At 47.6% G+C, this 27,692-nt stretch overlaps 1 protein-coding gene across 1 annotated transcript; it reads left to right on the top strand.

The window, feature by feature from the left end:
- The first annotated feature begins 266 nt into the window (after nucleotides 1-266).
- Nucleotides 267-27,692, top strand: ARCN1 (archain 1). Its single transcript, XM_040424787.1, has 10 exons — nucleotides 267-381; nucleotides 4,104-4,367; nucleotides 10,432-10,611; nucleotides 12,694-12,905; nucleotides 13,561-13,725; nucleotides 13,846-14,011; nucleotides 16,855-17,002; nucleotides 18,389-18,497; nucleotides 20,919-21,123; nucleotides 26,995-27,692. The coding sequence occupies exons 1-10, from the start codon at nucleotides 379-381 to the stop codon at nucleotides 27,082-27,084; spliced, it is 1,542 nt and encodes a 513-aa protein (XP_040280721.1). The 5' UTR covers nucleotides 267-378; the 3' UTR covers nucleotides 27,085-27,692.

Here is a 27,692-nt window from a genome sequence, read left to right as displayed (position 1 = left end):
TCCATGATGTAGTTGTCACCCTGTGATGTCCCTAGCTGTAGTTGTCACCCTGTGATGTCCCTAGCTGTAGTTGTCAGGGTGTCATGTCCCTGGCTGTAGTTGTCAGGGTGTCATGTCCCTGGCTGTAGTTGTCAGGGAGTCCTCTCTCCTGGCCCCAGTAATGACACATCAGCGCACTGGCAGCAGGAAGGGCAGGTCCCATTTCAAAAATGGCCGCTGTCGCCTCCTCCTTCGGACGTGCCCTGCTCTCTTGCCTCCTCCCGGATCTCACGCAGCTTCCTGTTGAAGACGTGGCTCCGGTACTGCCATATTGTGCGGAGGACCGACAGAGGCCGATCAGCAGGACAGGCCCAGTACCCGGCTGTAACTCCCGCAACCATGGTGAGCATGTGTGCGGTGCAGACGGGGCATGGCGGGGGGGACCGCACCGGGGTCACTGACAACTGTGCGGACAGGTCGGCAGCGTCCCGCTTCTAGACAGTGTGGACGTGTGACGCTGCGTCTTTTACTTGTCTGTGCGTCTTATAATCTCCCGCTGCGACATTTGCTTCTCACCTTTGCACCTGGTCCGACAGGTGACCCCCCCCTTCCCCTTCCCCTTCCCGGGGAGATAATAAGGACATGGGTGACTGTTATTTCCTCATGCAGGTTCCAGGGCCCCTTGTCCTGAAGTCACACAGTGCGGTATTTGTCATGTTCCTCCGGCTCTGACTGTGTAAGACCGTGTTCACATGTGTTGCTTTTACCATTGACAAGCCTGGCATCTATTTATCAGGGCTATACTGTGCCCCGGATCCGCAGGGACTACTGACTGAGGCCACGCCGGCGACTTTTCTGTGTGGGATCCGTGAGAAGTGGCGCTCTGTGTTCCTGCGCCATTCCAATACATTGGGTGCGGTTTTCGGCGCAGAATCCATGACCAAATCCTGAAGGTGTGAACGAGGCTAGAGACTAGATAGGATGTCAGGCAGCTGTCGTGTCCGTGAGGCGAGCGTGGGGTGACAGCGACATGTTTGTGACCATGATGTCACTAGATTCTGGCTCCTTAGGGGCGGGGGTCCGGCAGTGCAATCGGTTGTGGATTTTGCAAAGGATTTCGTTCTGTGCATCGCAAAGAGTCCGCAGATTTAAAGCGAATGTCGCCTGTCATTTTTTTTTTTCTGCCAGGTTCAAACCAAACAGCGACACACATTTCCATTTTTCTTATTTTTTGTTTTCCGATTCTAGATTTATTTTTATTTTTATTCTGTTTCCTGAACATGATTATGGGGGCGGCCATTTTGCCGGAGCTGTTCTTAACGGCATTTAGAGTTTTGCTTTACGGCAGCCCCATGGGCCATAGACGTCATAGTCCGGTGAGGACTCATTGGGGGAGATCTTATCAAAACTGGTGGAAAGTAGAACTGGCTTAGTTGCCCCTAGTAACCAATCAGATTTATCCTTTCATTTTTTCTGAAACATGAAAGGTGGAATGTGATTGGTTGCTAGGGGCAACTAAGCCGGTTTTACTTTGCACCAGTTTTGATTAATCTCCTCCATTAACTTCTGTGGGAGAGTTTTCCAGACTTCTGTCACCTGTGGTATGAGGGGTAGATCCTGTACAGGAGTGATCTTTGGGGTTGTAAGCCTCCCTGTGACGACGATGATGATGAGATGACTGCTGAACAGTGATCTGTACAGACCAAGAAGTGGCGGCGCCTATTATTAGGCTTAGTGGCCCCTGCAGGAACTTAAGATGTGTGTGTGTGTGTGTGTGTGTGTGTGTGTGTGTATATGTGTGTGTGTATATATATATATATCATCAGAACAAATTCTTTAAAACTATGTTTAACATGAAAACTTGATTTAAAGGGGTCCTCACTTCAGTAAGTGGCATTCATCATGTAGATAAAGCTACTACAAGGCACTTACTAATGTATTGTGATTGTCCATATTGCCTCCTTTGCTGGCTGGATTCAGTTTTCCATCACATTATACATAGCTGGTATCCATGGTTACGACCACCCTGCAATCCATCAGTGGTGGTCGTGCTTGCACACTACAGGAAAAAGTGCCGGTCTCTCTGGGTGACCTGGACCGTGCACATAGGCCGAGGCTTTTTCCTATAGTACGCAAGCATGACCACCACTGCTTAAAGGGGTTCTGCAGTTTTTTTTAACTGATGATCTATCCTCTGGATAGATCATCAGCATCTGATCAGCGGGGGTCTGACACCCGGGACCCCCGCCGATCAGCTGTTTGAGAAGGCAGCACCGCGGCCTTCTCACTGTTTACTGCAGGTCCAGTGACGTCACGACTAGTATCGGTGGCCTGGGCGGGGCTAAGCTCCATTCAAGTGAACAGAGCTTAGCGCCGCCCAGGCCACTGATACTAGTCGTGACGTCACTGGGCCTGCGGTAAACAGTGAGGTCGCGGCGCTGCCTTCTCAAACAGCTGATCGGCGGGGTCCCAGGTGTCAGACCCCCGCTGATCAGATGCTGCTGATCTATCCAGAGGATAGATCATCAGTTTAAAAAAACTGCAGAACCCCTTTGAGGGGTGTCAGACCCTCGCCGATCAGATGTTTTGATCCACGCGGCGGCCATGTAGGGATCTGGAGAGGATCAGGTGCCGGGGAGTAGATAAGTATAATCCATACAAGGGGCCCAGGCATTGGGGGGGATATATTTTTGAATACTGTATATGCGTTAAAAAAAACTAAAAAAAATCGGCAGCATGTAGATGAGGATGTTCTGCTGAAGGTTTGCATTGTAAGACGTCCGCGAGGTGTGAGCTTAGATCATGGCGTCGGTGTAGTGATCTGTGGGTAACTGATGCAGGAATTCACACTGACATCTATATGTAGTCGGTACAGTAAAGGACCAGGGATGCCCAACCTGCAGCCCTCCAGCTGCTGCAAAACTACAACACCCAGCATTCCCTGATAGCTGAAGACTGTCCAGGCAGGATGGAAGTTGTAGTTTTGCAACAGCTGGAGGGCCGCCAATGAGGGTGGGACTGGCCCTCCATCTGAGGTGTATGGCGGTGGAAAGGGTGGGCGGGCTGTTGGGTCCAACATGTCTGATCCTTTGCTTCTCAAGAGAGATTAGCAGCTGCCAGGGTTATCTGGTAGCCTCTTTCACTCTCTCCCTATAGAGTACACATGCATGCTTGGCCAAGCATGCATGTGTCAGGGGGAATAGCTGCAGCTGTATGAGGCCTCCCTAACTTGCCAGTGTCTGATAGTGGGGGGTCCGGCAGTTGGCATCTCTTTATACTGAGCATGTTGCTCTAAAATCGATCGTGCACTGAGGGGCATGGGCGTACGGGACCGGGTCGTCCCACCCCTTGTAGTCCTGTCCAGGAATGGTTTTATGTAACTGCAGCTTTCTACGATACTTAGGGGAGACTTCTCCTCTCCCTGCGTCAGTAAGCCCCCTGTTACCAGTGGCCCTGGCCACTTACTGAAAAGGGGAGTGGGCATAGATTGGGCGCCTCCCCCGGCAGCGCAGGGGATATTATAGACTGTTGTAAAACGCTGGTCTATGATCAATCTCCTCATTATTTTCAGTTTTTCTCAAGAGCTCCATTTGCTGTCAGTGAATGGATAGATTCTTTCATTCGGAGGCTAGAAACCACTTCCGACCTGTTATTGTTTGTTAGCTGCAGCCGTGTCCAGTCCTCGCTGACTCCAAACTGCTCATGGTTACCGACACCGATACATTGTAGCAAACCCTCTGTACTGGAGATGGATTTAGTGCAGAGGTAGGTGAATAGATTGGGCTCTCGGCTGTGAAAGTGTTAGCGTTTCTCAGCTGGATTCCCCCCCCCCCCCCAAAGAAAATATCACATGCAGCACATGCATGCCCACCACTCCATTCAAAGAGGGGCCCCTGTTGTTATTGTGGCCCCACCACTAATCACAAGTCCACGGAGTGCTTTGTTGGTCTAATCATTCTCTGTATAACTTCTAAAGTCAGCCGAGCATGCATGTGGGAATCGGGAAGGGGGATTTCGGAAGCTGTTGGCTAAAAAAAAAGCATTTGGTAAAATGTCTAATGTGTATGACCGGCCGTAGGACCCCTGGACGTGGTTACTGATCTGGTGAGGGTTTTCTGTTGCAGGTGCTGCTCGCTGCCGCGGTGTGTACGAAGGCCGGTAAGGCCATAGTGTCACGCCAGTTCGTGGAGATGACCCGCACTCGCATCGAAGGACTCTTGGCCGCTTTCCCAAAGTTAATGAACACGGGCAAACAGCACACCTTCGTGGAGACGGAGAGCGTGCGCTATGTCTACCAGCCCATGGAGAAGCTCTACATGGTCCTCATCACCACCAAGAACAGCAACATCCTAGAGGACCTCGAGACCCTCCGACTGTTCTCCAGAGTGGTACGTGCACGCTTAGTACCATCCAAACAGGCAACCGCCATTTTTATTATTTTTTATTTTTTTATAAATTGGGTGATCATGACTAGTGTTTCCCCTCCAGGGTTCTCATAAATCCTGAAGGTCCTTGACTAGGGAGGAGCGCGGCAAAGAGAAGACTTGTCCCTTTTCATTGTATACATGGGGGTAAACCAGTGATTCTTAAACTGTGACATACACCCCCCCCCCCCCCCCCCCCCCCTCGAGACCTGAAAAAAACCATCTCATCTGGTCGGGTGGTCCCATTTCCTGCAGAGCAGTTCCTGTCCCCACCTCAGCAGTCACGTGCCGCTCATGCACACGTCACCCCTGAGGCCATCTATGTCCATCATCGGTGACGTGCATGTAGATGGCATGTCACACCTCCTGTTCGGTGGGGACGGGAGCAGCACCCCAGGATGATTCCTGACCGCCATTACGTCAGATACTGTATAGTAATCTAGGAAACAGTAGCTCTCCCAGAATGCAGTGCTGCCGGCAGCGCCGTAGTCTAGCCGCTCTGCTAAACTGGTCGGGGTGTGTTTGTTGTCCGGTGCTGATAGCAACCAACAGAATAGTGATTGCAGCTCTATGCAGGGGGAGTATAGAAGACATCGGACATTCAGAACTATGGGGCGGGTTTATTATTATTATTGTCCTAAATGTAGACAGCTTAAAGGGATAGTCCAGGATTTTACTACTGGTGGCCTGTCCTCCGGAAAGGTGCTGGATTATTGAATATTCTGTATTAACGGCTATGGAGAAGTACATTAGACTTAGTTGAAAAAGGAAGGACAAGATAAAATCTTAAAGAGGACCTGTCCCCGCTCCTGACATGCCTATTTTAATAGCTACATGCATTCCCCGTGTAATAACAATTCTGAAGCATCTATTCCTATGTCTGTATGTTGAGCCATTCCTGTATTATTCCTGCTAGAAGTTATGAATGTATTTCTAGCAGTCTGCAGTAAGGGTACAGAGGGGAGGTAACCAGTTGGGGGTGTGTACCTGCATAGTCTTAAAACGGCAGCACTGATTGGATAGAGTGAGTCTGTGCAGGTACACACCCCCAACTGGTTACCGCCCCTCTGTACCCTTACTGCAGACTGCTAGCAATTCATTCATAGCTTCTAAATCCTGGAATATCCCATTAAAGAGGTTATCCAATATCATAAATTGCCCACCCATGTGACGGGCCCCTCAGAGGGAATATACTTACCCCGCTCCCCGCGGTGCTCCTGGTCCCCGCACCGCCGCTGCTGCTTCTCCCTGTACACGGGAGTCGGGGGGGGGGGGGGGGGGGGGGGAGCAGCCCATGGCAGACGGGGATGAGCCTCCCTAGCGTCACCCACGATGCTAGGGAGGCTGATCCCCATCTCTGCCTGTCATTGGCTGCTCCCCCCGACACCGGACGTTTTCATGGGGGGGTTGTTTATGATATTGGATAACCCCTTTAATACAAGACCTGGTGAGCAGAAGATGCACCAAATTTGTCACAGTCGTCCTCACTGTGTGATAAATCTGATATATCTTATGGACATTATGACCATTTTGGTGTGTTGTAGCCGCAAGCGGCGTGTCACTGCTGACGTAAAAGCCCGGAAACCCCTTGAAGGGGCTATAATTGCAGGTTTTGGATTAAGATTTTATCTTGTCCTTGTCCTGAGTCTAATGTACTTCTCTGTGGCTATTAATTCAGAATATTCAATAATCCAGCATCATTCCTGTCCCGAGGATAGGCCACCAGTAGTACAATCCTGGATTATCCTTTTAAGGGGTCATGCACACGACCGTATGCCCTCCGAGACATACGGTCCGTGAGGGGGGCCATATGCCCCGGAGTGGCATACATCGTGCTCACGGACCGTATGTCTCGGAGGGCATACGGTCGTGTGCATCAGCCCTAAAGTGGTATTCTGGCTAGAATAAGTTATCCCTAATAAACCTACTGTTCCCACTAAGGCCTCTTTCACACGAGCGTGTCCGGATGCGTCCCGGTGCATTGCGGCAAACCCGTGCGAGTAGGTACGCAGTTGCAGTCAGTTTTGACTGTGATTGCGTTCCGTTGTTCAGTTTTTATCGCGCCGGTGCAATGTGTTTTGCACGCGCGTGATAAAAAATTCACAGAAGTTCAGGTTTGGGTTCAAGGTTGTGTAGATTGTATTATTTTCCCTCATACCATGGTTATAAGGGAAAATAATAGCATTCTGAATACAGAATGTATAGTACAATAGGGCTGGAGGGGTTAAATTTTTTTTAAAAATAATTTAACTCACCTTAATCCACTTGCTCGCGCAGCCGGCATCTCTTCTGTCTTCATCTGTGAGAAAAAGGACCTTTTGATGTCACTACGCTCATCACATGGTCAATCACCATGGTGATGGATCATGTGATGGATCATGTGATGGATCATGTGATGGATCATGTGATGGATCATGTGATGGATCATGTGATGGATCATGTGATGGATCATGTGATGGATCATGTGATGGGCGTAGTGATGTCATCAAAGGTCCTATTGCTCACAGATGAAGACAGAAGAGATGCCGGCTGCGCGAACAAGTGGATTAAGGTGAGTTAAATTATTTTTTTTTAAAAATTAGCCCCTCCAGCCCTATTGTACAATACATTCTGTATTTAGAATGCTATTATTTTCCCTTCTAACCATGTTATAAGGGAAAATAATAATGATCAGGTCTCCATCCCGATCATCTCCTAGCAACCGTGCGTGAAAATCGCACCGCATCCGCACTTGCTTATGGATGCTTGCGATTTTCACGCAACCCCATTCACTTCTATGGAGCCTGCGTTACGTGAAAAACGCACAAAGAGGAGCATGGTGCGATTTTCACGCAACGCACAAGTGATGCGTGAAAATCACCGCTCATGTGCACAGCCCCATAGAAATGAATGGGTCCGGATTCAGTGCGGGTGCAATGCGCTCACCACACGCATTGCACCCGAAATCTCGCCCGTGTGAAAGGGGCCTAAAACTTCTCTGACCCAACATCAATGGGGCGGATTCATTATTATTATTATTCTCCTAAATTTAGAGCTTAAAGGCGTACTGCAGTTAGATTAAATGATCCCCTATCCACAGGATATCTATCCAGAGGGAGGGGGCCCTTTGACGCCCCAGCAACGCAATTGCGGAATTCTGATGCGTTTCCATGGCAGCCTAACAAAAACCGCCAGATCTGCCGGAGCCATCTGCCTGTTAGGCCATGACCTAATAGTTTGCCTGTCAGTTTTATGCTGGCAGGCACTAATGCTGTGTGATCTTAAGCCTTATGTAAGCGATCAAAGGATCACTGCGTCCAGTAAAAAAAAAAATGTTAAATTGAGCTTTAAATAATTCTATTAAATAATAGTTTTCAATAAAAATGTTAATTTTTAAAAGGGTTTTCTGAGACTTGTATAATGATGACTTATCAATATCTGATCGGTGGGGGGTCCGACATCCGGGACCCCCACCAATCAGCTGTTTGAGAAGGTACCGGCGCTTGCAGTAGCGCCATTGCCTTCTCCCTGCTTACCGAGCACAGCGCCGTACATTGTATAGCGGCTGTGCGTGGTATCGCCCCCATTCACTTCAATAGGGCTGAGCTGCTCCTAGACCATGTGACCGATGAACGTGACGTCTCATGGTCTAGGAAAAGCTGGAGAAGGCCGCCACGCTACTGCCTTCTGAAACAGCTGATTGGCCGGGGTCCCGGGTGTCACACCCTCACTGATTAAGATACTGATGGCCTATCCAGAGGACAGATCATCAGTGTAAGTGTCTTAGAAAACCCCTTTAAATAGTAATAATGGAGGTGTGGTACTATTGCAAAAAATAATAAATAAATAAAAATAAAAATCCCACCAAAAAAAAAAATATAATTAAAGGGGTATTCCCATCTGGAATATTTGTGACCTATCCTAGCGATATGCTATTAGTGCTCTGGGACCTGCACCTACCTCCAGAACAGCAAAGGGAGAGCAACCCTCCCATGCACGGCCACCCTCCTGTCACCGCTGTGGGAGCGCTGGCCCCGCTATTTCTAGCAGCTCCATAACGATGGAAGGGGGGGGGTCTTGCTCTTCATTCAGTGCTATGGGACTTCCAAAAATTGTGGAGCGATTGCATGCCCAGTTCACTCCCCTTCACTTCAGGGACCCTGTTCTGGAGAAAGGAGCGCGTCCTACGGATGAGATTGTGACATAAGTGTGGAGATGGAACAACCCATCTAAAAGTACCCCAAAATGTTGTTGTTAAAATAAAATAAAAAATCATATAGTGTTCACAACTGAAAAATAAAAAAGTTATCGCTCCATCCAAAAGGCCCAAAATAGGCCGGTCTGTAATGGGCTCAACATGTTTGATGCTGGAAAGTGAATGCTGAGAAAGACATTAGGCCTCAGAACTGTCGCCTGCAGCAACCAAGCAGATCCCTTCTTCCATTTTTAAATCAGCTGTGGTCAAATGAAAGCTGCCATCTGATTGGTTGATATGGACAGGAGAACAGTTTTTAGCCTTGAAGTTCGGTGATTTTGATGGTAAAAACACGTTTGTATCTTCCAGGCCTGTAATGTGATGGCTGCAGGCAGAATCCGAGTCTTTAGATGTCCCTATACACTCACCTTATGCTTTGTTAACCCCTTAGTGACCAGCCTGTTTTGGGCCTTACTGACCAAGCGTTTTTCTTCCTTTTTTCATTGTCGCCTTCCAAGAGCTATAACTTTTTTATTTTTCCGTCTATGTAGCTGTAGGAGGGCTTGGTTTTTTGTGGGACAAGTTGTAGTTTTTAATGGTGCCATTTTGGGTACACTTAACTTTCTGATTAACTTTTATTAACTCTTTCTGGGAGGGAGACGTGAAAAAACAGCAGTACTGACACAGAGTTATACATTTTGCAGTGTTCATTTTTCAGCATAAATAACAATAACTTTATTCTCTGGGTCAGTACGATTACAGTGATCCTTTTTCTCTCTTTCTTTAAAAAAAAGAGGCTTTATTGCAAAAAAAAAAAAAAAAATCTCATTGAATCGCTGCATCCCGAGACCCATAACTTTTTTTTTTATTTTTCTTTCTATGGAGTTGTGCGAGAGCTTGATTTTTGTGGGACGACTTGTAGTTTTCATTGGTATCATTTTGAGGTAAATAACACTTTTTGTTCACTTGTTATCACGTGTTTTTTTTGTGGCGGCTAAGAATAAATTGACAATCCTGGCTTTTTTTTTTTTTTTTTTTTTTTTTTTTTTTTTTTACAGCGTTTGCCGTAGGGCACAATTAACATGATATTTGTATAGTGCAGGCTGTTACGGACATGGCTATACCAAACGTGGGGGAGATTTTACTTTTGCTGTTTTTTTTTTCTTTTAAAACTTTATTTTCATTGGAAAAAGTGTAACTTTTTTTTATTTCATGTTTTTTGTTTTACTTTTTAACCACTTAATAGGTCCCGCAAGGGGACTATAACAGGCAATATTTTGATTGCTTTTAAAAGACTGCACTATCCGTATATAGTGCATTTCATTTTAATATCAGTGCTATACTGACATTGACCAGGGCCAGAGAGGCGCAACCTGCTTGGGAACACTCGAGGCTGGCTTGGGGCCTACACCAGGTCCCAGGCAGCCTATACACACATCGGCACCCAGCGATCGCATTTGAAGGGAGACGGAGGTAATCTGCTCCCTTGGTCAGCACTTGCATGCGGCGGGTGGCATGTAAGGTGTTTAAAAGCTGGGATCTGCACTCCTGCCAGTACGGGCTGTTAGAGTAAGAGCACAGCTCTCATGTGAAAGCCGAGCCCCTGCCCTCCGCGGCATGGGGGACCCATGCAGCGCTTAGACCGGGCCGCTGTGAAAAGGCAGATGCCCAGCCTAAGGCCTAAGTGACCATCGTTAAAAAGGTGTATGCGTGATCACCAAGGGCATCTGTCAGCAGTTTTATCCCTATGACGCTGGCTGACCTGTTACATGTGCGCTTGGCAGCTGAAGGCATCTGTGTTGGTCCCAGCAGTTATGATATACCGCTATAATGCTTTCTTCTTTCCCACTTTAGATCCCTGAATACTGTAGAGCTTTGGAAGAATCGGAGATCTCTGACCACTGTTTTGATATTATCTTTGCATTTGATGAAATTGTGGCTCTTGGATATAGAGAAAATGTTAACCTGGCCCAAATCCGAACCTTCACTGAGATGGACTCGCATGAAGAGAAGGTCTTCAGAGCTGTCAGAGAGGTGAGGGTCACACTGTCACAGCCACGCAGCGGATGGCAGCACAGTATTGCATATTAATGGGGTTGTCCTGGTGTTAGATATTGATGTCCTGTGTATAGCTCACCAATATCAGAACGTTGGGGGTCCGACTCCAGGCCCCCCTCCTCGCCGATCAGCTGATTGACAAGGCTGCAGCACTCAGATGAGCACTGTACTTGCTGCTTACCCAGCACAGCGCCGTACAGTGGCTATGCTCGGTATTGCAGCTCAGCCCCATTCACTTGAACAGGACTGAGCTGTGCCTAGGCCATGTGACCCGGAGAACATGACATCATAGGGCTAGGAACAGGCAGCAGCGGTCTTTTTTTCAAGCAGCTGTTTGGTGGGGGTGCCGGAAGTTAGACCTGCTTCGATCTGATATGGTTGGGCTATCCTCGGACAACCCCTTTAAATCAAGTATAATGTCCAGTAGGACCTGCCGAGTGTAATATAACAGTACCTTTTATGTAGCTCCGTTCTAGTGAATATGTAAATGAGCTCATGTGCACAGAGGGTGGACCCAAGCCCCTCGGTGCACCCTAGCTCTGCCTCTCCGCTATAAAGCCTCTCTTTCCATTGGTTGATTGACAGACCCAGGCGTCCGAATTCCCCTCTCGATTGTTAATCTTGTGCCATGCTGTACAACCTTGGCGTACGCCTAATACATTTCTCCAGGGCAGGAAACAGGTCCTGTACTGCACATGCGCCCAGGTTGTACAGCACGGTACAGGCTCGAGAGGAGAATTCGGACGTCCAGCCCTGTTAACCAGAGAAAACGGAGGCTTCTTCAGTACCGCAATAGAGCTAGGGTGCACTGAGAGGTTATGGCCTGCCCTCTGCACTTGACAAGGGATTTCAATCACAAAGGGACTGTCTTATAACTCTCTGCGGGCCCTACCAGGCATTGTGCTTGGTTCAGTATGCAGAATCATGCTTCCAGACTCCCTTGAAACATTGAGAATTGGGCAAACGCTGAGGTGTAAGACACCTTTTCCAAACGTAAAACAAGATCCCCAAACCTTGTCTGAAGCCTGCCCTGGGCATGACCACCCCGAGCTGCATGGACAGGAGCCCTTGGGAATCCTGTACAGAAAATATCTTCTGCTGGACCAAAGGTCGTCTTCAGTGTTCCACCGAAGAGGAAGCTTGTGCGACAGTAACTTTTCTAATTGGATTCATTCATTACTAGCTTACTTCTGCTATGAAGAGATGACCCCATTCAAAAAGCAGACCCTCCAAGCAAACGCCTCATTTTGGTTGGGAAAGCCACAGCCAGCCGGCCATGGAAATGTAGTATTGCCTGGTGGCCATTCAGATTGTCGGTCTTTGTAATACCAGTTCCCCAGAACAGGAGCCACTTGTGCACAGCGGCTTTGGTTCATACAAGTGGGTCCTTGGCAGGGAACACCCACCTACACCCTCACTTTGTCCTGCAAAGAGGTATCTCCTGGAGAGAAAGAGCCAACTCGCTAGTCCTTCCTATGAGCCTCCTAAGAAGTGCACTTTGCCCGAATGAGGCATACAGACAGGGTTTATCATCAGGATATACTATCCAGGTTGACGAGCAAGTTCTCCAGGTATGACACCAGCAACGTATCCTGGCAGCTGAGAAGGGTGACTGTCTCAGGAGACTCTGGATATGTATAGTCCTGATTAATTCCAGGTTTCCTCCTTCACACCTTGAAGTTATTTTTACATGCATTAAAGCACATGGACGTCATAGCCTCCCCAATATGAGCCAGGGCACACAGCTACTGAAAATCAGCGGCTCCCCCCAGGGGCTTGTCTCTGTTTTACATGGGTGGCCATTCATTTGACATGTGGCTTGATGCAGGCAATCACCAGGGGTTTTAGAAGCTGGGCATGGCGTCCTTTTCAGAACTGGGCACGGCAATGCTGACATGATGGCTAACTGTTCATGACGTGTTTTCTTGCGTTCTCCTTTCTTACTCGGCCAAAGGTTTGATGTTCTTTGGCAGCACTATGGACGTGAATGTGCCCTGGCGTTGCGTGTGTAAGAATGAAATGCCTCAATACGTTTTTTATATTTTAATCTTTCTACAGACCCAGGAACGAGAGGCGAAGGCCGAGATGAGACGCAAAGCGAAAGAGTTGCAGCAGGCTAGAAGAGATGCAGAGCGCCAGGGCAAGAAAGCTCCAGGGTTCGGAGGTTTTGGAAGTTCTGGCGGTTCCTCTATATCTAGCAATGCTGCAGCATTAATCTCAGAGAACATCATAGAGCCAGAGAAGACCAAGTCTGCTCCTATACCAACCAGGTAAATATGGGTCTTAAAGGGGTTGTCCCACTACAACAACTTGTCTGACTGCTGGGGCCCCCGCAGATCACAAAAAAGGTGTGTGGGGGGGGGGGATGTTCCCCCGTTTGAATGGAGTGGTAGACATTCATGCGTGTCTGCTGATCCCTTTAATTCTATGGGACTGCCGGTACAAGCACTCCGCTATCTACAGCAGCCCATAGAGTTGCATAAAGCAGATCCATTCAAACAGGCAAACACAGGCCCCCCCGTTCTTGTGATTGGCGGGGCTCCAGCAGATCAGACACGTATACGTATCCCCTATACTGTGGATAGGGGGCAAGTTGTTTTTAATAGGACAATTTTGAGATCTGTCGGCTGAACACTCATTTACCTGAAAACTTTTCCTCCTGCGACATCTGTGTTGTCAGCTTCTCTTCCCTGAGAGCAAAGGGATCGGGCATGTTGAAATCAAACTGTCCAATCCAATTTCCTGACATCTGCCATTGGGTAGAATCATGAGACCACCATACTCATTGGATGGTCGGCCAATGCCATCGGCTAGCTTAGCCAAAGTGCCTCTAATGTGTATGGCCAGATTTTATCTTGGAAGTGATTGGTCGGAGCAGTCCTGATCACGTGTTTTATTCTAAGTTCTATCGACTCTTTGTTTCAGGCCTTCTGGTGCTAACAAAGCCCTAAAACTTGGGGCCAAAGGAAAAGAAGTGGATAACTTTGTGGACAAGCTGAAATCAGAAGGAGAGACTATTGTTACCCCGGCTGCTGGCAAGAGACCATCTGACGCGGCAAAGGTCCTGCCGCCACCTGCCAATGTAGAGAGGTTAGTGAGCAGGCAACACATGTCTGTACGTGGACATGCGTGTTATGGACTCCTCAGTAAGAATATCCATTCATTCATTTTCTTTAACTGTGACTAATAAAGAGATCTCTGTTTATTCAGCGTTCATTTGAAGATTGAAGAGAAAATATCCTTAACCTGCAGCAGGGATGGTGGTCTGCAAAACATGGAAGTCCATGGTCTCATCATGCTTAGAGTGACTGATGACAAGTTTGGAAGGATCCGTGTGCATGTTGATAACGAGGACAAGAAAGGGGTACAGCTGCAGGTGAGTTAGTTTGGCGGGGGAGGAATCTTTTAAAGTGTTCAGTTTTTTCGCCCCGTTATTGTCATAAAGTTTGTGTTTTTCATATGTGAAGACCAGAATGCAACTGATTTTAAATAGATTTTAACTGCTGTTGGACCCTTTTGCGAAAAAATTAAGGGGCACGTTTAAGACCGGCGTTTTAGACGCTGGTCTTAATAAAACCCTGCACTGGCGGTGGATCCACCGCCGCTTCTTAGGCTGGGTTCACACTTGAGCGTTTTACAGCGCGTTCAAACGCGCTGTAAAACGCTCAACACATGAAAACCAATGCTTCCCTATGGCCCTGGTTCTCACTTGAGCGTTTTACAGCGCTGAAAAACGCGCTGTAAAACGCCCTACGCTCAAACAAGTACTTGAGCTTCTTTGGGGCGTTTTGACGCGCGTTTGTGGCCATAGGACATTGCAGTCAATCACACAAACGCGCGTCAAACGCGCGTTTACTATTGCAAAAAACGCTCGTCAAAGACGCTCAGGTCTGAACCCAGCCTTATGGTAAGACGGCTTTTTATCTGTCTTACATTTAGACCATTTTCTATGCCTGAGGCCTCATGCACACGGCCGTGTTCCGCGGCCGAGAGCGGTCCGTGGTAACCCGGCCGGGATTCCTTCTGACAGCAGGAGCGCACGGCGTCATTGGTTGCTATGACGCCGTGCGCTTCATGCCGCCGCTGCTGTACAGTGATACACTGGTATGATCTATACCAGTGTATATCACTGTACAGCTGCGGCGGCATGAAGCGCGCGGCGTCATAGCAATCAATGACGCCGTGCGCTCCTGCTATCAGAAGGAATCCCGGCCGGGTTACCACGGACCGCTCTCGGCCGCGGAACACGGCCGTGTGCATGAGGCCTTAAACAGGGGTAAAAAATGGTAATAGACTTGCCTACTGGCCCTTCCCTGCCCATGCCACGCTGACTCTTAGAACTGGCATAAGCAGGGAAAAGTCGCAGGCATATTTCTGTTTAATAAATGACCCCCTAAGTTTATAAATCATCTTCATTTCAAATTTCCTACCATTTTGCCTCTGCAAAGTGAGTGTAAATCCTTCACCTAGCCGCTGGTGCTCTTGAAACGGACATTAATTGGATCTCTGCTCCTGGTTTTGTTGATTCCCTCTGCTCTCCTCCTTGCTTAATTTTATTTTTTTTCCCCCCTGTTTGAGAAGGAGCAGGGAGGGGGAGGAGGTTGTACATGGATGATCAATATGTGTAGAGGGAGAGGACAGCAGTTTATTCTCTTTTTCACCCGATTCTAGCATGCGTGTTAATGAAGGAGTTGTTGGTTGAACTAACCTTGACCCAACTGTTAGGAAGCTGATGTCTGATTTAAATGACAAAAATACGTGGTCTTAAAAGGGCAGGAAATGCTCAACCCCAAATGCAGGAGCAGGGGAGCAGATACTGCGCTTGTGGTCTGTCGCTAAAGGCGATCCCCAGCAAAAAATGCATACAGTGGAGGATGACCGCAGCAGACCACAAGTGCCACAGAGACATCCTACACCAGATGGTAAAATGTGTGGCTGTGGAAGGAAGCTGATGTCAAATCCAATCCCATAGATTTCAGTGGCGTTATTCTGTGCATGTCGCCAGGCATCGTTTGCCATGGACGAGGAGGATCCTGCATCATTTTCTTGCCCAGTGCAAAAAAAAATAAAAAATCTAATGTGGGATCCTGAATACAGCCATGTGCACAAGGCCAGGTGCTCTCTGCTGGGTCCAGTGTAACCTGCAGCCCCCTCTGCTCTGAGTGACAGATGTAGTATCCAACCAGGAGATTAAAATGAAAAAAAGCAATTCTAGGGATAGAGACCCGAGGAGCGCCACCAACTATCAGTGCAGGAAAAATTAATTAGAACCAATGGGATTAAGTTCTTTAACCACGTGGCTGGTAACTAAATGGATGTATCCAGAGTAGAGAAAGTTATGCTCAATGGTCTATGTATAAGAATTATAAAATAGAGCAAGTAAAGCTGGATCAATAAAAAGTGTCAATAATTTCATAAAATCTGAATGACAACACTGACGGCTGTTATGGTTGTACTTACTTCACCGGGGGGGGGGGGGGTAGTGTAAGATAAAGCTCAAGACACTAGCACTTATTGCCCCCCCTCGCCGAGGTCGCCTGTAGGAAATAAATGCACCGGATGGTCACAAATGATGAACCGGGGCCCTTCTTGGATAAATCAGGTGGTCTTTAATATAAAAAGAAGAGCTCGACGCGTTTCGGGGGTTAAATACAGTCTCCCTTCCTCAGGAGCAAGACATCCAACCAGGAGACCACTACAGCTGTCAAGAAGCTCACTTTAACGAGCACTTCAGAGGGGGGGGGAGCACCTACTGGGCACCTAAAAAGTACCTTGACCCAGTTTGCCGCAGCTTCTACCTAGGGCTGTCAGCAGGTTTCCAAGTTCAGAACTGCTGACTGCCTCCCTTTACACAGATTTCCGAATGAAAATCCTACATCAAATGGGAAGCTATAGATCACCGAGCTTAGCGCCTTCCTCTCTATCCTGCGCAGACTGACTACCTCAGGGGACCGTATAGACGAGGTATGGCCAACCTGCGGCTCTCCAGCTGTTGCATAACTACAACTCCCAGCATGCCCAGACTGTCTACAGCTATCAGCCTACAGCAGGGCATGGTGGGAATTGTAGTTTTACAACAGCTGGAGAGCCGCAGGTTGGTCTACCCTGGTATAGACGCTTTAACAGTTGAATAAGCTTCAGTAATATTCATGTCCAGTTATTCACATTTATCGTCGGGGCCTTATAGTTCTGTGTCTCCTCTTTTTTTTTTATTTGCAGACTCATCCAAACGTGGACAAAAAACTCTTCACCTCTGACTCCATGATCGGATTGAAAAATCCAGAAAAGTCCTTCCCCCTCAACAGTGACATTGGTGTCTTAAAGTGGCGGCTACAGACGACAGATGAGGCCTTGATACCTCTGACCAGTGAGTCTCTCATTTCTGGAGAAGTGATTGTCCTATTTGGCCACATTCGCACATGCCAGATGCAGCGCAGATTCCACATGATAGTGCATAAATACATATTGCTGACCTTTTAAATCCCAATCCTTATTTAAACAGTTTTTGTGGATTTCAGGTCATTCTGTCCACACAGGACAGAAATGCTGCTGATTTTACATTAAAGTTGCAGCCGTATACAGTAGTTTGCGTATGGAGGAGACTTTACAAATCCACATGCTGCACACATTTTCTGCAAGGAAACACCCAACGTAGCATTCCTCACACGTCTCGCTTGTCTATGTCTGCATCACCCATAGTCTTTTAATGCAGAGTGATAGTACAAGCGCTGACACCTCTCTACGTGAGTAAGAAACCGGCACCTCTAGTTTGGAATCAGTGGGGGTCCCAGATGTCTAATCCCTTCCCATACAGTGGAAGACTGTGGACTGTGGTGACTGTTGTCAAATTACTTTTCAGACAATTAACGTCTCAGAAACCGTGGTAAATTGTGACCAATGCAACTGAGACGGCTTCACCCTAATGAGTTCGGGGAAGCCGTTCGTTCTCTGAAATATTCTGGGTCTCTCTGAAGGAACCAAGGCTATTACGGCTGTAGTTTCTATGGTGGCCTGCCGGTCGTAGGGGTTGGTAGAAAGTTGCAAATCTCCCACACCCTGATAATTCATTGGCGTGTAAGGGAGAAGTTATCTGAAGATCACATATTCACATATATATAAGTCCCCTAATGGGCCTTAAAAAAGGTGGGGAAAAAAGCTTATAAAAAAATGTATTGCCCCCTTTTCTTTATATTAAAAATAGGACGCGTTACCTCCCAAATAAAATTAAATAAAAAGTGATCAAAAACACACTCCAAAATGGTATCAATAAAAAGTACAGATCGGCCAGCAAAATATGAGCCCCCACACAGGGGTCAAAATATAGCAAATAATATGTAAAGAAAAAATACATTTGCTCCAAAATGTGTTTTTTTTTTTGTCAGTATTAAAATGCATTGTACTGACCCAGAGAATGAAGGGAACAGGTCAGTTTTACCCAAATAGGGAACTATGTAAAAACAAAACCCATGAAACTATTGCATAATTGCATTTTATCCACCCCATTTGGATTTTTTTTTTTTTTTTTTTTTTTTTTTTTTTTCCAGCTTCCCACTACATTGTATACAACAGTAATTGGTGCCATTAAAAAGTACAACTTCTCCCGAAAGTAAATAGACACACATGTGAATGAAAAAAAAAAAAAAGTTATGGCCCTGGAAAGGCAGGGAGTGAAAAACAAAAAAGCAAAAAACTGAAAATCCCCTGGGGCTGAAAGGGTTAAGTTCTGAAACCCCTCTTCTCTCTCTTTCTCTAGTTAATTGTTGGCCTTCAGAAAGTGGGAATGGTTGTGATGTAAATATAGAGTATGAGCTGCAGGAGGACAAGCTGGACCTGAACGATGTGGTTATTACTATCCCATTGCCGTAAGTAATAATTATTATGTTTTTTTTTAGCTAATACTTAAAGGGGTTGTCTGGCCATATATATACAGTACCTTGCAAAAGTATTCACCCCCTTGACTTTTTTCAGTTTTTGTTACATTACAGCCTCAAGTTCAATGTTTTGGTAATCTGAATTTTGTGATGGATCAGAACACAATAGTCTAAGTTAGTGAAGTGAAATGAGAAAAATATATAAATAAAACTATTGTTCAGAAATAGAAAACAGAAAATTGGCATGTGCGTATGTATTCACCCCCTTTGTTAGGAAGCCCATAAAAAGCTCTGGTGCAACCAATTACCTTCAGAAGTCACATAACTAGTGAAATGATGTCCACCTGTGTGCAATCTGAGTGTCACATCATCTGTCATTACATATACACACCTTTTCTGAAAGGCCCCAGAGGCTGCAACACCTAAGCAAGAGGCATCACTAACCCAACACTGCCATGAAGACCAAGGAACTCTCCAAACAAGGGACAATGTTGTTGAAAAGTACAAGTCAGCGTCAGGTTATAAAAAAAAATATCCAAATCTTTGATGATCCCCAGGAGCACCATCAAATCTACCATAACCAAGTGGAAAGAACATGGCACAACAGCAAACCTGCCAAGAGACGGCCGCCCACCAAAACGGCAAGGAGGGCATTAATCAGAGAGGAGCTCTGGAGGAGCTGCAGAGTTCCACAGCAGAGACCGGAGTATCTGTACATAGAACGACAATAAGCCGTACGCTCCATAGAGTTGGGCTTTATGGCAGAGTGGCCAGAAGAAAGCCATTACTTTCAGCTAAAAACAAAAAGGCACCTTGTGAGTTTGCGAAAAGGCATGTGGGAGACTCCGAAAATGTATGGAGAAAGGTGCTCTGGTCTGATGAGACTAAAATTGAACTTTTTGGCCATCAAAGAAACCGTTATGTCTGGCGCAAACCTAACACATCACATCAGCCAAAGAACACCATGGCACTGGGAAACTGGTCAGAGTTGAGGGACAGATGGATGGTGCTAAATACAGGGATATTCTTGAGCAGAACCTGTACCACTCTGTGCGTGATCTGAGGCTAGGATGGAGGTTCACCTTCCAGCAGGACAATGACCACAAACACTCTGCTAAAGCAACACTTGAGTGGTTTAAGGGGAAACGTATAAATGTGTTGGAATGGTCTAGTCAAAGCCCAGATCTCAATCCAATAGAAAATCTGTGGTCAGACTTAGAGATTGCTGTTCACAAGCGCAAACCATCCAACTTGAAGGAGCTGGAGCAGTTTTGCAAGGAGGAATGGGCAAAATTCCAGTGGTAAGATGTGGCAAGCTCATAGAGACTTATCCAAAGCGACTTGGAGCTGTGATTGCTGCAAAAGGTGACTCTACAAAGTATTGACTTTAGGGGTGTGAATAGTTCTGCACATTGACTATTTCTGTTGTTTTGTCCTATTTGTTGTTTTGCTTCACAATAAAAAAAAAAACCTCTTCATAGTTGTCGGCATGTTCTGTAAATTACATGATGCAAATCCTCAAACAATCCATGTGAATTCCAGGTTGTGAGGCACCAAAATATGAAAAAAGTCAAGGGGATGGGGCGGGTGAATACTTTTGCAAGGCACTGTACATATTGATGACCGGAGGAGGAGGGGCGTCTGAAGTGGTAGCATAGTGTAATTATACCAACGTTTTCCATTCACTTGAATGGAGCGAGTATTCATCATTACACCGCACTTCTGAGACGAACAGGAATTAGCGCTCGCTTGGAGCACCGCCTCCTCTTCAAACAGTTGATTTGGCGGGGGTGCCGCGTGTCTGATATTGATGACCTATCCTGAGGATAGGTCATAAATATATATGGCCGAACAACCCCTTAAAGGCGTAGATCTGTGCTATGACCGTTCAGAGCTTTCCTGGATGATGTCCATGTTGTGGAGTGTAGAGCTCTAGGTTCTGAGCGTGACGTGAGCTCCGAGCAGTTGTCGCATCTTTCACATATTAAGGAGTAAGAGGGAGTGGACTGCTTGCAGCCTATGAAAGGGGGTTTCCTCATAGATCTCCATAGCAGGGGATACAACGCTGGGAGGCTGTGCAGGTTCTAAACACACAGCCCAAAAATTGTTTTAGGTAAAGGTTTCCAGAATTGGCGAATTTACCTCTTGTTAGTACCTTTTATGAAAGAGCCCCCGGGCAGAATGTTGGGGGTCCGCTGGCTCTTCTTACCCCGTAGACTCCTTTCACTATGTCTACAGTGTCCATCCGATATGACACTCCTTTGGCTTCTGTAGATATAATGGAGGGATATGGGTCAGTTTAATTTGGTTCCCCGTCTCCATGTCCATTGTGTCATTGAGCAGCAGAGCTGATAATGACCTGCCTGTGTTTTATAAGCGGTACATTTCTGATTTTACTGCCTCCTAACACAGGCCCGGAGTCGGGGCTCCAGTGATCAGAGACATTGATGGAGACTACCACCACGACAGTCGAAGGAATACACTTGAGTGGACCCTGCCGGTTATCGACTCCAAAAATAAGACTGGAAGTCTGGAGTTCAGCATTGCTGGCCATCCCAACGATTTCTTCCCAGTGACCGTGTCATTTGTATCCAAGAAAAACTACTGCAACCTACAGGTATGTCATGGTGTGGACACGAGATTTGATTGTCACCCTATTGGTCCCCCTGATGCATGATCTTGGGGAGTCCATGTCTGCCATTTGCTTAATAGGCCTAATAGCTTACATGTCGATAAAACACACACACACACACACACACACACACACACACACACACACACACACACACTTGCAAGAAAAAGTATGTGAACCCTTTGGAGTGATATGGATTTCTGCACAAATTGGTCATAAAATGTGATCTGATCTTCATCTAAGTCACAACAATAGACAATCACAGTCTGTTTAAACTAATAACACACAAAAAAATAAATGTTACCATGTTTTTATTGAACACAGCATGTAAACATTCACAGTGCAGGTGGAAAAAGTATGTGAACCCTTGGATTTAATAACTGGTTGAACCTCCTTTGGCAGCAATAACTTCAACCAAACGTTAGATAGATATAGATATATATATATATATATATATATCTATATCTATCTATATCTATCTCTATCTATATTACACACACTGCTTTGGGGGGAAAAAATAGCAGAAAATTTGTCCTGGACTTTGTTGGTAGTATATGTATTTCTCGTACTTTTTTTTTCCATTGGGGGACACAGACCATGGGTATAGCTTAGAGGTATTAGTAGGAGGGACACTATGCAAATACAAAAGAGCTCCTCCTCCTCGGGCTATACCCCCCGACTCCACCAGGAGAAGTTCAGTCTTTGCTTAGTGTCTGAAGGAGGTTGACACTTTCATTCGTCTCCCTTTTTGTTATTTTTCTTCCAGCTGGGGACGCAGGTCCGCATTGCGCCTTCCTGGTCCCCCATGGAGTGCCCGCCGCCGTTTGTTGGACGTTGCCAGGCTGCCTCCATTATCCCCCCAAGAAGGCAAGTGGATCCGGGCTCGACCTGTCAGCTCCGGCATCCCACCAGCTCCTGGGTCACCTGCTGCCACCCTCCACCAGAGCACTGCACTCCTGAGCAAGGAGTCAGATGTCTGAAGAGGTGCATCCCTGCTGGTCCTGGAGTCGAGGGAGAAGATCTGCAGGAGCAGATAAGTATGAAGCTGCAAGGCAGCCATGTCCTCTGTGTGTCCCCCTCCTCCCTCCCTCCCTACCTCTCTGCTCTGAGACCTATGGGCCTCCTGGGTGAATGGGGATCTAGGTGGCATTGTTGTTCTGTCTGGGACGCAAGGGTCATGGAGGCACTTAACTGGGCAGGCGTCTCTGGATGTCCTTGCTCCTTCTCTGGCGGCATATCATGTCTCTGAGCACTTCCCCCTCCGGTCTCCGCTTCTCTGGGCTTGCCATCCCCCTTGCTGGGGACGCCTTACTTTAGTTTTTTCCACGCTGAGCGGCGCCGGGGGCCATTTTCTTTCCCTCCTTTACACAGTGAGCTCTTTTCCCGCTCCTATGATGTGATCGGGGGCGGAGCCTAATCTCGACCGGGGGCGGAGCCTAATCAGAACTCTGGCTCCTTCCTGCTGCTGCTGAGAAGCTCTCACACTGAACGGCTGCTCCCCTGCTCCTCTCTGGATTGATGCTCTTGCCTGAGCGGTAGGATTTTTTCTCTCTGTAATGATTCCAGTCACTTTTGTGAAGAGACCATCATGCCTAAGACTAAGTCCGGTAAGACCTCTTCTCAGACCCCAATGGGGTCCTGTTGGAGTGTCTGCTCCCACTTTCGGTCACTGGTGCCTGTGCCTCCTGCCCTGCCTCTGGACAGAATCACCTTTCTCCCCCTTCTCTTGCCCAGTCCGGCCCCCGCTTGGGCATTTGCTATGTCCAGCGCGGACGCAGATTTGGTCCTGTTCACCAAGGCAGCCATGTCTTTCATAGAACGTATGTCTGTTTCCAATCCTGCGGCGCCAACCACTCCGTCCCCTCACAGTGGTTCCTGCAGAGGACGCCTGACTACTAAGAGGCAGCTTGAGCGACAGCATCCCTCCTCGGATGACTCCGCTTCTCCCCCTCGGCTAGAAGCTTGCTCAGACTCCTCCTCCCCCCCCCCTCCCCCTTAGGGAGCGCAGGTCTGAAGGGGAATTGTCCGGCTCGGACGAGGTCACGGAGCGGGACCTTCCGCCAAAGCTGTCCACCATGGTGGCTGATCTAGTAGCGGCTGTCCGCGACACCTTTAATCTCCAAGGGGATTCTCCTCCTTCCACTAGGAGGGAGTTTGCCCTTTTTCCTCCCAAAAAAACGGAGGCTGCTGTCTTTCCGGTCCATGAGGAATTTTCCGCTGTCATAGCCAGGGCATGGAACCGTCCTAATCAGAAGTTTTCCGCCACAAAACGCATGGATACTCTCTATCCTTTCCCGGCGGACAGCGCGGAGAAGTGGTTTTCTCCCCCTAGGGTGGACCCCCCGGTAGCCAGGTTGGCCAAAAACACGGCCCTCCCTGTCCTGGACGGCTCCTCTCTGCAGGACGCTGTGGACAGGCGCCTAGATTCTCTGGCAAAATCCATATTCTCACTGGCGGGCACGTCCCTGCGACCTGCCTTTGCCTCGGCATGGGTGGCCAGAGCTCTCTCAATGTGGCTGCAGCGCCATCACCAGGACCTGGTGGACCAAGGTGCGTCGGCGGACACGCTGGATTTGGTTCTCCAGATGTCTCAGGCCTCCAAATTCCTCTGTGAGGCTTCCATGGACATTGGTCCCCTTTTTGCCCGCATTTCGGCCCTCTCGGTCATTCAACGCAGGGAGGTCTGGTTGAAGGTATGGGATGCTGACACTTCCTCCAAGCGTTCCCTTGCGTACCTCCCCTTTGAGGGTTCCAGACTTTTTGGGGCTCAACGGGATGAGTTCATCTCTGCCGCTACTGGGGGCAAGAGCACTCACCTTCCCCAGGCTAGGGCTAAGCGCCCCTTTCGGGCGAGGACTTCCGGTTCTCGGTACCAGTCCTTTCGCCACTTCTCTGTGAACAAGTCGTCGCCTGCTTCCTCTGCAGGAGGGTCACAGGACTCCCGCAAGCAGCCCTCTTTTAAACCCCAGCCTACCTGGCGCCCGAGGACACAGTCGACCCGCCCTGCCGCTCCCAAGCAATCTTCTGCATGAAGTGGCGCCCCCACCCCTCGTGGTGGGGGGCCGCCTGCTTTCTTATCAGCAGGTTTGGACTCATGTTCAGGACGCATGGGCTCTAGAGATTGTAACGTCTGGTTACAAGATAGAGTTCGCGTCCAGACCACCGGAACGTTTTTTCTAGCCCAAGGTGGTCTCTCCCTTCCACCTTAATGAGGATCTTGTCCTGCCTTCCTTTTGCCCTTCTCCTGCTAACCCCAAGGAACGCACTCTGCATTCCCTGGATGTCGTACGGGCCCTGAAGGTGTATCTCGCGGCTACTGCTTCCGTCCGCCGTTCATGGCGCTCTGGATCCGCTCGGCTATTTCCGCGGCTTATCGCGCTTGTGGTAGAGTTCCCCCGGCTAGGATTACCGCTCACTCCACTAGGGCGGTGGGGGCTTCCTGGGCAAGACACACAGCTGAGACGCAGAGGCACGATTGCAAGGCGGCCACCTGGTCGTCCTTACATACCTTTACAAAGTTTTATCAGTTGCATTCACTGGCTTCGGCTGATGCGGTCTTTGGCCGCAGGGTTTTGCAGGCTGTGGTTCCTGTTTGACCGTTGGACGTTCCTCCTGGCGGTGCTGATATTTTTTCCCACCCCATGGACTGCTTTAGGACATCCCATGGTCTGTGTCCCCCAATGGAAAAAAGTACGAGAAAAGGAGATTTTTTGTGAAACTTACCTGTAAAATCTTTTTCTCGTCTTTTCCATTGGGGGACACAGCTCCCACCCATTCTGCCTGTTGCAGGAGGGGTCTTCAATTCAGTTTCTGTTTATGGTTGGACCTTATGGCTTGGTCCGATGGTTTCCATAATTTTTTCTTGCTCCTTCTCCTACTGCTTGTGCAACACCTGAGCTTCTCCTGGTGGAGTCGGGGGGGTATAGCCCGAGGAGGAGGAGCTCTTTTGTATTTGCATAGTGTCCCTCCTACTAATACCTCTAAGCTATACCCATGGTCTGTGTCCCCCAATGGAAAAGACGAGAAAAAGATTTTACAGGTGAGTTTCACAAAAAATCTCCTTTTTGAACCTGGAAAAAAAATTACGGGTATATTTAATCTAATTCATTTAATGTTTGTGTGTGTCATTAAAAGATATCGACAGTATCCACTATAACGGTGACATCTGCAGTGCCCCGTCTCCTTAAAATGGGAGCTCTACAGCAGCCCACCCCCTTAATTTTGACCTTTACAGCATCCTGCCCGTTTAACAGTGAGTTCCACAGCAGCCCACCCCCTTGAGTGACCTCTACAGCACCTGCCCCTTAACAATGACTGTAGGTTACAGTCCCCTTAACTAACCTCCACCATTCCCGACCCCTTAACAGAGCCCTCCACGGCGATTGCCCCTTTAACAGTGACTGCCACAGTACCCCACTCCCTTAACAGTGACATCCACAGCGGCTGCCCCTTTATTAGTGACCTCCACAGTACCCCATCTCCTTAACAGTGATTTTCACAACACCCCACCCCTTAACAGTGGCCTCTACAGCAATCTGCCCCTTAACACTGACCTCCATAGCGGACCATCCCCTTAACTGTGACCTCCACAGCAGCCTGCCCCTAGGGTAGGGTAGCCAGAGGTCCGGTTTTAGGCCGGACAGTCCGGCTTTCACACTCCCTGTCCTCCATCCGGTGCAGGACCTGGACGGCCACAGGGATCTCCTTTTGAACAGCTCACTCTCAGACAGCAGCACTGTGCTGTCTGAGAGTGAGCTGCAGGGAGAAAGTCACCGTCCCTGCCACCTCTGCAGCTGACATATGTTGATTTTTAACTTCATTTTTTCAATCCCCGTGAGCTGCAGAGTGAGAGGGGGCGTGTCCTAACCAAGTTGTGCGTGGCTTAGTGGCACCTGGGGGCGGGGTTTTTAAGTCCGTGTTTTGAGGGTTGGCCTGAATGGCCACCATACCTGCCCCTAAACTGTGACCTCCACAGCACTCCGCTCCCTTAACAGTGTTATCCACAGCGCCCTGAAAAATAGTACCATTGGAAAAATATAACTTGTGCTACAAAAACAAGCCCTCCTATGCCTGCATTAATCAAGTTTTTATGTTAAATATATATTTGTTTCATTTTTCCAATTTCCATGTCACTATACTTTTCCACTAGTTCCTTTTGGATCACTTCACCCCTGTAAAGGCATTTCACTTAAAGGGGTATTCCCATCTGGGACATTGATGGCATATCCCTAGGATATGCCATCAATGTCACATAGGTTTGGGTCCCATCTCCTGTCTAGAGAACGGGGCTCCTGAAATGAAAGCGGACACACACCATGCTTGTGCTCCGTGCTCTCTATTCATCGTTATGGAAGTTCCAAAAAATTGTTGAGCTCTGGCTCAGCTATTTTCGGAAGTCCCGTTGTGCTGAATAGAGAGCGCACTGCGCAAGCGCAGCCAGCTCTCCGTTTCCCACTATGAGACTGCTGAAGATGGCCGTGTCGGGGCTAAGCTATTTTTTGGAACTCCCATACTTGGGAACGGAAGGTGGCAGCTGGTTCTGTGTTCACTTTGGGTGTCCTCTTCTAGAGGTGAGAACCACGCCTATCTGACATTGATGGCATGTCGCTAGGATGTGTCAATGTCCATGTCCCAGATGGGAATACCCCTTTAATGCTGCTAACAGCAGCTCAGGCAATATGGCCGCCCCCATAATTGTGTACAGGAAATGTAGATTTTAAAAAAAAAAAAATTATAATTTAGAAAATAAAAATGGATTAGAAAAAATGAGGATAAAAATGATACCAGATGATGCATTCGCTTTGAAATGTCCCTAACATCATAGGTATGAGGAATGACTTTCTCTGTCGTCTTTAGGTGACCAAAGTGACTCAGGTGGAGGGCAACAGCCCGGTGAGATTTTCTATCGAGACTTCGTTTCTTGTGGACAAATATGAAATCCTGTAACCGGCTCCCGGAATGAAGGGTCCACCCTGGAAATCGTTTTCTTTCAAATTTCTGAATAGAAGCCTCTAAAGAGCTTTTCTCTACGCCTTGCACTTTTCAGGCGGCGTACAGAAAATCCAGATAAAGTTCTATCCTGCAGATCTTATTCACTCCTTCCACGGCAAGGGGAACCCGTGTTTTTTTTTTTGTTCCATGTACTATTTTTATTTCCTACTCGCAGAAGGGACAATCCGTGAAAATTGTCCGTGCAGGAAAAGCCTTCCTGCTCTCTCCCCAACACTGAGGGATAATTCTATTTCAAAGAAGAATAATTTATATATATCTGTCCTGTTAGCAACATGTTTCTTCTCATTTTCTCTGGAATATTCAAATTTTTATGGCTTGGTTGTCATTTAACCAATTATTATAATTTTTTTTTTTTTTTTGAAAGGCCATCTTGAGGATTTTTTTTGTGTGAGCAAATAGAGGTTAGCGTGTGTAATCCATGAGAGGATTGATGGGACATGTTTTATTATTATAATATTTTTTTTTTGTAACCCTGTATAATTACATAAAGAATACACACATTCCATGATGCAGAAATACTGTTCTGTAACCCAATAAAAAAA

The sequence above is a fragment of the Bufo bufo genome, chromosome 1 (genome assembly GCF_905171765.1).
Source record: "Bufo bufo chromosome 1, aBufBuf1.1, whole genome shotgun sequence".
NCBI lineage: Eukaryota > Metazoa > Chordata > Amphibia > Anura > Bufonidae > Bufo > Bufo bufo.
The sequence above is the reverse complement of the archived record's forward strand: the minus strand, read 5'-3'. Positions and strand labels throughout refer to the sequence as shown.